The sequence below is a fragment of the Pieris brassicae genome, chromosome Z (genome assembly GCF_905147105.1).
Source record: "Pieris brassicae chromosome Z, ilPieBrab1.1, whole genome shotgun sequence".
Taxonomy (NCBI): domain Eukaryota; kingdom Metazoa; phylum Arthropoda; class Insecta; order Lepidoptera; family Pieridae; genus Pieris; species Pieris brassicae.
Window position 1 is genome coordinate 8,037,356 of NC_059680.1, and position 11,444 is coordinate 8,048,799.

The window sequence follows — 11,444 nt, forward strand, 5'->3', positions numbered from 1 at the left end:
ACTGTCGTATAATACATCATTATATATATACAAGACTTGACTTAATAAAAATCCATTTCACTGTGTACAATATACATAAATTCCTTCGGCGGTCTGGCTAATGGTACTGTATTTTACGACGGAGTATGCGGCATTCATCAACTGTAGTACGGCAAAAGTTGCACTGTGACTACTTTAAAAAAATATAACGAGATAAAATTCCTAGTCATCTCAACAGAAGTTTTCATTCAAATACGACATAATTTGTCAGAATTTAACAACAAATAGTTACAAAGATTCTCTTAACCTTATAATATAAAAATCTGGAATCACACATGTGAAGCTCATAAAACACACAGGGTACTGTGGTATAGTACCACAAAAACTGTATTAATAAAAACGTCCACTTTACTGTGTACAATATCAAATAGTAATCCAACCTCTTCAACTTTGACACAAATTTACTGAAATTTAGAAATCTCGTTAGTAGCGACGATAACAGTTTTCCTTCATCTGGCGTTTGCTGCCTCGGGATCAGCGGCATCGTGGTACTCATGAAAGCAGGGTACTATACATAAATTAGTTCGGCATTCTGGGCAATGGTACTGTGTTTTACGACGGAGTATGCGGCCGCACTCGTCAACTGTATTCCAGCAAAAGTTGCAGCTCAGCGGAGGTCCGGATCGCACAGCTGGTGTGTGACTAGCTCGCGTGGTTTGTGCATTAGAATCAGTAGTTACAGTTTCACAAGAAGTAGACGTAGAAGTAACTGGAAGAGTAACGGATTGCGATGTCGGGATAGTAGCAGAAGTCGATGGTTGGCGGTCTAGAACAGTGCGTATGAGTAACGAACCGACAGTTTGTTCCGCCTTCAATCGACGATTCTGTGAATTAAAGTAACAAAATTTTGAAACTACGGTGAAATAAGCTATTTTATAAGCCACATCGACTATTTATTTTATAATAAGTACCTTTTTTCTATTTCTAACTTCCACCCGTCTCTATACTTATCGATACCATACAAGTAAATTACGATATTAAAAGGTTGATATTATATCTCAATTAACTGAAAATTGATTTTATCATATACACTATTCAACTTCTTAAATTTGTGAAAGTTATATTAATCAATGAGTATTACCTTGATTGTAACATATTGTGGGTATGATTCATGTTTCTGAAGCGTAGGCGAAGAAAGGGCTGTAGCGATGGACGAAGGTATTGGCTCCGAACTTTGTTTTCGGATTTCTCTTTCTTCTGGCTGGACGCGATTTTGACGCTTAAACAATTTTGTGCGCCGCAATCTAAGGTCTACTTGAGAATCTAAATAATCTGTAAGTAAAGTGTTAAGTAATAATTAAACATGTAGGTCTGACTTATGTTTCTTGTATACCAATAATTGCAATGAAATCGGTTTGATATTTTCGAATGCGAATTTACTGAATAAATTAAATTATTAATCAAAATGGTTGTTGTTGTAACAGAGATCTACGAATTTGTTAAATGTTTTTGACCTTAAGAAATATGAAAGGATATTCGATGTTGGCGATGTAGAAGAGAAAGGATTGGAGACAAAGTAAAGAGAGTATTTTATAAAATAATCAGATGCTTTATTGCCTATTTTGGTATTAAGTAGTGCTACGCACATATTTACAGGTTATCATGACAACTAATCGTATCGACATTTCAATTATAAATGGTAAATCCTTTTATCATACATTATAATAAAGACAATGGTTTGAGGCATCTAAAATATTTCAACTTTTGTAATACTGAAAATGATAGTATCCATCGATATATACTTAATGTTTTAAAATAGAATTCTGGTAACCAATCCTTAAAACGGGTAAGGAGTTCCGATTCTATAACGCATTAAGCATAAAGAAAAAAATCACTAAATCTAAATGATTGCAGGTAAATTATTCAAAAGGAAATATTATGCGACATAACGATAACCCTAAACCTAAATTAATTAAATGCACACATTTTGCATAGGATTGAGATGCCTATTAAAATATAAAGAATAAGTACAAATAATCAAAATCCATTCTTATACTGCAAAAAGCAACGATATTCAAATGAATTTAGTAAATACATTTCATTAAATTATTATTATAATGCAATGACGGCGAATAGAGATTATCATTTACGTAAATTATTACAAAAAACCTAAAAATACAGGATACAAATAAATGCGCGTTCTTGACAGACAGACTTTAGCTTTAAAACTTACAATAAAAATCAGTCGAAATGAAGAGATCTTTCAAGTTGTGTGAGGGCTTAAAATTAAGTTAATGCCTAGTACTATTGATTATTACTTTGTGCCAAATATAAATTTTAAACAAAACATGCACGAAATATATGAGTATTTAACGAATTGTACAAGTAAAAATCATATATCTATAAAGTTTTTGAAAATAATCATTAATCCCTTTCATCATCTCTATATGTAACCAAATCGACTTGCGTATCCAGATACGTGAGGTCTAGCCCGATTCGTAAACTAACGTGAAGTTCATAAAACTAGTACAAAACATGCAAATTTCACAAAAATAATAATTGTAACATTAAAAACCTTATTTTAATGTGATCCGATCGCGACTGTTCCACATTTTAGTTCTTACAGTAGTATTTAAACACACATCAAACCTTTTAGTAATTTCTTACTTTTTATCGAGAGAGAATTTTTTAATTAAAAAATTATTTGATGTTATAATTAGTTAGAATTAAAAAAAAATCCGATGCCTGATTAAATAGTACTTGTGATTGATGGAAATGGTTGAAAGCATGAATTACATAAATATCTTTCAACTATCACAGAAATTATCTTCACTGGTGTATAATTTTTTTTTTGATGTTGAAGACTAAACTATATATATTACAAGTTATTCAACCAGAGGTAGATCATTGAAAATAAATCTTAGCTGCCCGTAAGTTGTTTCAAAGTTCAACTATGCGACTTTTGATAGATTTATAGTAATTATTAATTCTGATCCTATCATTGTAATTATAATAAATTCGCTATCACATATTTTCACATATTTAAAAACCCTAACAGTAATGCGCAGTACGATAAAAAAGCTTTTACAAATATTTACTACCCTTAGTGTACTATTGAGATCTAAATATACATGGCAATGCAACACCCATTACAGTATCACAAATAATTTAGTGCGTCCAACTAATAATGTTACTATGGAATACTGGATAAATCAATACAAATACTTATCTTGCTATAACATATTATAGCTCCGATCAGACCAAACCTTAATTTACATAGAATGATTGGAACAGTGTTTAGTAGTAATGCTCAGAAGCGAGTTTTTCTGATATTTTAGTTTAATTTTTACAAAAATGGTGGATGATCGTGAGCATATAACTGTATCGTTCGATGTATGTTACATACAGTAAATCGCAAGCGCTGCTACTTATCTATGCCGTAAATAGAAACTTAATTGTTTGAGGTGGAGGTAAAAACTAGCGGGATGTAAGGCAGGACGCCATCTTGCCATGGTCACGAATATTCGAGAGCCGACATCCCGCTGACCGCGTTCTATTGAAGATAATTAACGTTTACGTTTAGGTTCTGGTTGTTTACTTGCACCTGGAAGTCTAACGGCCGTGGGTCAATAAAGCCCACAGGCACCGGGTGCGGCGGACATAAGAGCGCCATTTGTTGATCTTGTTGGGGGATTTCTTCTTTCGTTTGCAATGGCGGTGATGAATGTTCTCGCTTTATCCTACTCTTGATACTCGGCCTGTTATTCGGATATCCCTTCTTTTTGTACTCTAACCACAATGTCCTGTTATTCACACCAAACAAACGGGCAGCTTTACAGAATCCTATTCCACCAAACCGCACTGCCTCCAAAGCGCGTTGAAAGTTCTCAGCCGCTTGTGGATTGGTCGTGCGCCGCCTCTTCTGTTGCGTCAGATTTGGCATTTCGTGAGCTGTTGGGGCTTCAGTGGCACAACTCGGGCCGGGAGACGGACCGGCTACTCCCAAATTCTGGCCATAATCGGATATATCGTGGTCATTGTGAGAGTTCATTACGTTATTCATGTACATTCCCGGATCTGGTTGTAGGGATCCACCTCCGATACAGGCATTTGAGTACCGTGGATAAGGATGTTCAATCATGCTCCACTGTCCCCCTGGGAAGAGAGATTAATGATTTCGTATAATACAATTTAAATAACAAAATAATTCAAACTTAAAATTAATATTCATTTATCTCCCTTCCCTGGAACATAGAAAATCTGTCCCAAATTAAAATTTCTAATTTACAACTTTACAACAACAACATGCCAACATAATTTCTAATGATCAATATTTTTATTATGAAAATAAAATTATGAAATGCAATGAAAACAATTTTACAATCGAATTAACCAGGGTAGTGAGGTAATGATTATGAAATAACTTAAGTAATGTATGACAACGAAAATTAAACATGAGCACATACCTGGGGCAATGCCAACTGAGTCGTCAATGGACATAGGGTCGACATTCAGGTTATGTGGTTCATCAGTCTGTAACAATTCATCAATCAATTAATATAAAGTAGTTTGTAACCAAAAGTATCATTTTTAATAGCTTCTTGATCATTTGATAAAATTCTTATGTTAAATCCTATACTAAAATAAATATATTATATGATTTTTACTAAACTTCAATATTATCAGGTAATAGCAAATATCAGATTATTCTCTGTTTATAAACACATCATTGCAATTTTAATAAAATGGAGAATACTGTTAGATAATATAATATAGACAGTAGCTTAGGGAAATCTACTTATTAATTACAGCTGAGTCCAATTTGTATTGTATTGTTTACAACTGAGTTAGTAATGCATATTGTATGTGTTATTTTCAACAGTAGGATAATAATAAAAAACAAGGTTTTATTTTAAAAAAACCTGTGAAATTAGCTATATTGAGAGCTAGATTTAAACTTACAGTTTCCATAACTTCTAATCGTTCATCATATTCCCGCATCCGTCTCTGTTGCGGAAGACTACTCAATGTAATGGTTTCTGCACGCACAATATCTTGTGAATTCTGTCCAAAATCTTCGTGCTTAGTGTCATCAAGCACTAGGCTTCCTACTCCGATTGAACCCGTAGAACTCTTTCTGCGGCTAAAATTAATGTAAATAATTCATTTAGACAGATATAAAAAAATAATCAATCAATCTATTCAATTATAGTTTTTAAAGTGTATTTTTAAGAGATCATGTAGATTTCATAATTACCGTCGTTTTTTATTGTAAGGTGATGATGAAGGGGATGCTGAGGGTCTGAGTGACTCAACTTCTCCAGATGATTGAAATTCAGATGTCATGTTCTGCCTAGTCAGAGAAGTAGAGTCTGGCATTTCTGTCAAGCCTTTGATTTTTAGAACTTTGGCTGTATCAAGCACCTGAAGTTAATAAAAAACATTAGAAGTTTGTTTCATCAATGGTTTCATATACTAATTACTTGTTCACATGGAGATTTTTATATTACCTGGGGTAACTGTTCTTCAGTAACATTAACTTCTCCATAGTACATGAAATCTACCATTGTACGAAGATTAGAAAATGTAACATCTTTTAGAATGACAATAGGATGTCTCGATGGGTTATCTACAAAGAGTGCCTGGAACAAATAAGTAATGTTTTATTCATTCATATACTAAATACTTAATATAGTATAAATATCAGTTTGTTGTCACCTTCTACAGAAATAATATAAATAGTTTACTATTATTTGTTGTCTATTAAATATAGTATAAAAAATACACCCTTTTTAATATCTCTTAATTTAATAATATAGGAAATTAACCTATAACATATGTATTTGTATTCAATATATTATAGTATTTATCAGCAAAGTCATACTTATTTACCTGAAAATATGTACTACATGCTGAAAGTACAACTTTGTGAGCCTGTAAATGCTGCCCTTCTGCTGCCAAGGTAACATCAACTAATGTTTTTGTATTCAGAAGTGTTGTAAACATTGAAATAAAGTTAGGTTGATGGTTATTCCAACGCAAACTGTATTGTTGTGACATGGTGACGCACTACAAATACAAAAGGGTTAAGGTAGATTTGCATTTCAGTTATATAGATTTTGAATATATCTATATCGACATTTTTACAAAATTAAGTGTCACAAAACTGAGTAAAACAGAGATGTAAACATTGAAATAAAGTTGGGTTAATGGTTATTCCAGCACAAACTATATTGTTGTGACATGGTGACGCACTACAAATACAAAAGGGAAAAGGTAGATTTGCATTACAATTATGTAAATTTTGAAGGTACTTGTATTCACATTTTTACAAAATTCAAGGCATTCATATTCAGTGTCACAAATCTGAGTAAAACGCAAAGCAATCATGAATTACTGAGCCGAACTATTTGGAAAAAAATGTATTCGCTTGAGCTACATTAAAAGTTTATTAGACGCTACACATAACGCAAACTATCAAGTAAATAATAGCACATAGCTTAAACACTCGAGTTATATTATTTGACATCGCGTCCCCCACCAACGTTATAATTAATAAAAATCCCTCCAATTGCACTGAGTTTTACTACAGTGAAATATACAAAAGAGCATTTAAATCGTTTAAGTTCAGGCGCAATAACAATAAATGCAAAATATTATGTGTTTAATGTATGAGTTCACGATTTAAATATTATACAAAAACAACGATTTACCGTGAGGCCATCCCGGACAAATGACATCAATCAATAACAAAGACAAAATCGAAGTCTAAGAATTTAAGATTCGGAAGATTTACTTACCTTGTTCGATTGAACCAATATATAATATGTAGGTAAATTTACACTTCAAACATTTATTTGATATAAAATCCATCAACCCACGCCATTTACTTAAAGGTAGGCACTAGGTACCTACACAAAAATAAAACCCACGCCAAGTGCATTCAGTGTTGCCACCCTAATTTAGGTTTACCAAGTCCAAAAAATCATATTTTTTTTTATTATAACTACAACTGTAGCTTGTAGCTCAGATTTTACTCTCACATTCCTAAAAAACCACTAAGATATATTAGTAATTAGTTTCATATAGTTTACGCTATATTAAAAGGTTTTTAGCAGTGTCATTGAGAAACCCCATTATTATAACGACTAGACATTAGCATAATAACTATGTGTAATATGATATTTATGTGCATTTGAATCAAGAGTACTTTATTAATTAGTGCAAATAAAATGAACAAATTATGGATGTATTAAATACGAGAATATATATATGTGTGTGTGTGTACACCTTTAATATTTTTATTCTGTCCTGTTTGAGAATTATTGTCAGTTGTCACTATAGTTTGAAGTTTAAGTCGCCGTTGTCAAATTGTTCAAACTTCAAATAAATAAATGTGTTATTTAATCTAAAAGATTATGTACCTACATCTTCGAAATAAACATACAACAGTAGTCATTCGGTTACCATTACTTTTATAGATATCCTGCTTGAACAAGTTTATTTTTATATAATAAAAGTTTACAAAGTCTCGGTAAGTTAAAATCAATTACAAGTAACATTATTTTTGTAATATTCTTAATAATTTTATGATTCATTTGTCTTACCTCGGCAAGTCCTTCCAAAAATTACTTCAAAATTTATTAAAACCTGTTGAAATTTGTCTATTCAATTATGTGGGAAATTTGGAAATTAGACCAAACGTTCACAGGGATTTAAATTTAAATACGACCTTCATGGGTATGAAAGGTCATATTAATAGTGTTTATATAATTTTCCTTTGTTATTCACGAAGTGCCAGCGTGATTGTGTTCTATATATTATTCGTGCATTGCCCTCATTCATTTAGATGAAACAGTGTTGTTGGTCTTTTTATAGATTTCGCATGATTATAATTCGTCTGAATCAAAGGAGAGTAGTCTTTTATAGTTGTGTATATTTTTCGTTAGTCATTAAACATATTCATTAAAAAAATATCTGTTCAATAAAGATAAATAACAACAATAATAATGATAACACATTAATTATCTACGTATATTTAATCACCAAGTACTTAAAATAACAATTCTTGTCGGGCATTTTAACAATAATTAAGTGCTTAATTTGTTTAGGTATCAACACAAACAATTAATCTTAATCAATTGCTTTGTGTTTGTTGTAGTGTTGTATTATTTTAAAATTTACAAAGGATAAAATAGCCTATTGTTTTTTGCTATTAAATTGATTAACTTTCAATAATGATATTTATTGACATTTCTATATATTATTAATCTTTGTTAATTTTTAGTACTATAATAATCTAACACAAATATATCTTTATCTAGGTTAGCATCAAGCATACACATTTCTTTGTCTGTTTATAATTTTTCATGAAGATCACATTCCATCATCCATTGCTGCCCCTGCTGGATGTAGTAAAATGTTGGGTCTAAGACATATTGTCCTTCACTATGTGAGAAAACATTAAACACACATAGAGAAAGAAATCAAAAACTCAAGCCTGAAAGCATAATTTACCACAAGAAATACCTTCTTAAATTTTAAAACACTCCTCATAAGTAGCTAGGAGCTTTTGAAGCATTTGAGCATTAAATATATTTTCATTATTCATTTTATCCATACATATGTAAATATTAAAAATCATATTTTTCCTATGCATAATGCTTGTGTTAATTTATGATTACACCTAATTTGTGACATAGTACTTTGTTTTAAATAATTATGGGCTGTGTTTTGTTTCAGTATTAATTAGTCATGAGCAAGCTATGCAGGCAAGTTTCCATAGAGTCACCTGGACCAGCTCTAAGGGAGTGTGTATTTAGTTTCGATGTACCAGTGCCCGATGTACCCATGTATGGAGCCAGAATAAGAGTTGTATATGCTGGGGCTTGTTATAGAGCTCATCGCACTCGTTCTGCGTCAGTTTGTAGTACTTCATCTGTTTCGTCCATTGGAAGTCTCTCTGGAGAATTAGAGGGGTTTGGTTTACATTCAACAACTCCATCACATATTGGCTTCCGTGATGGTGCTCTGTTCCCGGGATATGAGGTTGCTGGAATTGTTGATGCTATTGGAAAAGCAGCTGAGACTGATGGCATTTGTGAAGGAGCTAGAATCGTCCTATATCCATATGAGGGTGTACCACATGGGTATGCAGACTTTATTGTTGTTCCAGATTTTAAATGCCTTGTGCCAGTTCCAGATAGCTTGCCTTTAAGCGTAGCTGCAATGCTACCAACAGGCGCCTTATTAGCCACAAATACTGTATATACGGCAATTGATAGCCTGAACAAAATAATTGAAGGTCCTAATAGGAAGGATAAAGTAACAGTATTGATTGTTGGAACAGGTGGCCTAGCCCTGTGGGCTCTTCGTATTGCATCCCATTTCTTTAAACAAAGCCCACACCATTCGAAAATTAATATATCCGTTGCAACAATTAAAGATGAAGGTTTTGTCCTAGCCAAAGAAAGTGAAGAGTAAGTGTTCATTAATTATAAAATAATTTAGATTATTATTATTTGATTTATAATAAGTTAACATATTGTATGTTTAGGGTGAAAGTCGTGCAATGGTCTGAAGATTTATATGAACGCCAATTGATTGAGCGCACAACAGATGCCTGTGGGGGGCCAGTTGATATAGTACTCAACTTTGGTACCACATCACGATCATTGCACCGATCACTGCAATGTCTTGCTCCTGTAAGTAATCAAATATGACTTAACTTCATAAAATGTGGTAGTGATTTCTTTAATTACATCCTTTTTTTATATTAAACACATTAGGGTGGCCTGGTTCTTGTGACTGAGGATGTCGGTGAGAAATTGTTACCGAAATTTGCTAAGAAGGCAGAGGATATGAATGTTAGCATTGTTGTTGTGCCAAATGGCACAATTGAACAGTTAAGAGAACTAGTTCAGCTAGTTGCTAATGGCGAGGTAAGACTTAACTACAGTCAACACCATTTACGACGACAATATAACTGGTATGTTGTTCTATACGATGTCGTCGTAAACGGTTTTGACTATTAGAAAATTAAGTCGAGAAAGACTTAAGTATATTTTATTATTATAAATAGCATATTTTTTTTGTTAATTATATTAATATTAAGTAGAAGAGATGCAGAACAAAGCAAATGTTACCATACCCTAAAAGAAAAATTATTTAAATATTTCATTTTAATTATTGTTGTTAATTTGTTTGTTCGAAACTAAGATTGTTTTATGAAACTACATGATATTCAAATATTTTTTTAGATCGAACCCCCACCACATTCAGTCTTTCCAGCGGATGAGGCACAGGAAGTAGTGAGGAAGCTTTGTAATTCCGAGATACAAGGTCGAGCGATTTTGAAATTTCACGATGTTGACTAAAATGCCTCATAAGCAAATCATGAACAGTAATGATAATCAATAGAAAATTTTGTTGAAACGAAAATGTTACAAAGCACAATGAATAGTATTCATTCAACAAAATAAACATTACTATAGTATTTGAAAATTAAAATATGCTTGACAAATATGATATATTTTTGGTGATTGGCCAATTATAATTGCCTATAATTTAAGCCTATATTAAGAAACTGATTCTTAATATAAAACAAATATACAAGATATTATCGGTAGTCTTTAAGAAAACAGTTATAAAACGTTAGTATCGTGCTTGTTACTTTTATATAAAAATAATGGTGACTATCGTATCAATAACCGAACTAACTTAGTCTACGTATTGCAATAAGACCGTATGTGTATAGTTATTTCTTAGAATTCAAAACGTATTATACCTAACAAGTTTGACAAATTGCAATTAATTGTACTTTAAGTCTGCAAATTTGATAGCTTCTTTAGGTCTACTTTGTGTGATATATAGCAGAATAAATGTTGAGTCATGAAAATATTTATTTATATAAAAAGTATTCTATAAATATTATACTAAAGATACTGTTAATGTAGCATGTAGTCGTTAAGGATAATTGTAAAATTTTATTGAACTCATGAATCATTAACTAATTAGTATAAACATCACGAGATAAATGTATGTTTGTATTAATTAGGCCTTGTGAATAAATCAGTTATTATATATTTGAGTCAAAGAATTGAGATAAGATTCGAGTCAGTAGTACTAATGTCGTATTCTTCAAGTGATATTTGGTAAACATTTTATGCAAGGTTATTTTTCGACGAAGTACAGAATTAAAAGTATTTTAAAATATCTAGTCATGTAATTCGAGTGAAAAAGTTGTTTTTAATTTCCCTCAACTGATGTTACAAGTATTCATTTTATGTAGATATAGTTAAGTAGGTAACGAATTACAAAATTGGTATTTTGTGAAAAATATTTAATAATAAATGTATTTATAAAAATAAGTATTTTATTTCGAATCATAAAATTAGTTTCAGTCCAAATTTGTTATTAATTTCTTGTTGTGATTAACTGCTCGGAAATCTTTGAAAAGATACAAA

The 11,444-nt window shown here is 31.7% G+C and overlaps 2 protein-coding genes across 3 annotated transcripts; one reads left to right on the forward strand and one right to left on the reverse strand.

Annotated features, from left to right (window-relative positions):
• Window positions 1-36: 36 nt before the first annotated feature.
• LOC123718594 (BTB/POZ domain-containing protein 18-like) lies at window positions 37-6,997 on the reverse strand. Of its 2 annotated transcripts, XM_045675243.1 has the most exons (8): window positions 6,780-6,997; window positions 5,872-6,048; window positions 5,490-5,621; window positions 5,237-5,403; window positions 4,942-5,122; window positions 4,446-4,512; window positions 1,121-1,311; window positions 37-863 (listed from the first exon to the last, which is right to left on the reverse strand). In XM_045675243.1, the coding sequence occupies exons 2-8, from the start codon at window positions 6,037-6,039 to the stop codon at window positions 489-491; spliced, it is 1,281 nt and encodes a 426-aa protein (XP_045531199.1). In that variant the 5' UTR covers window positions 6,040-6,048; window positions 6,780-6,997; the 3' UTR covers window positions 37-488. The 2 variants fall into 2 exon arrangements, with proteins under 2 accessions (XP_045531199.1, XP_045531198.1); XM_045675242.1 differs by lacking the exons at window positions 37-863; window positions 1,121-1,311 and adding an exon at window positions 2,089-4,134 and having other exon boundaries at window positions 6,780-6,992.
• Window positions 6,998-7,365: 368 nt separating this feature from the next.
• On the forward strand, window positions 7,366-11,340 carry LOC123718716. Its single transcript, XM_045675450.1, has 5 exons — window positions 7,366-7,513; window positions 8,722-9,458; window positions 9,536-9,683; window positions 9,768-9,920; window positions 10,239-11,340. The coding sequence occupies exons 2-5, from the start codon at window positions 8,734-8,736 to the stop codon at window positions 10,353-10,355; spliced, it is 1,143 nt and encodes a 380-aa protein (XP_045531406.1). The 5' UTR covers window positions 7,366-7,513; window positions 8,722-8,733; the 3' UTR covers window positions 10,356-11,340.
• The last annotated feature ends 104 nt before the right edge of the window (window positions 11,341-11,444 follow it).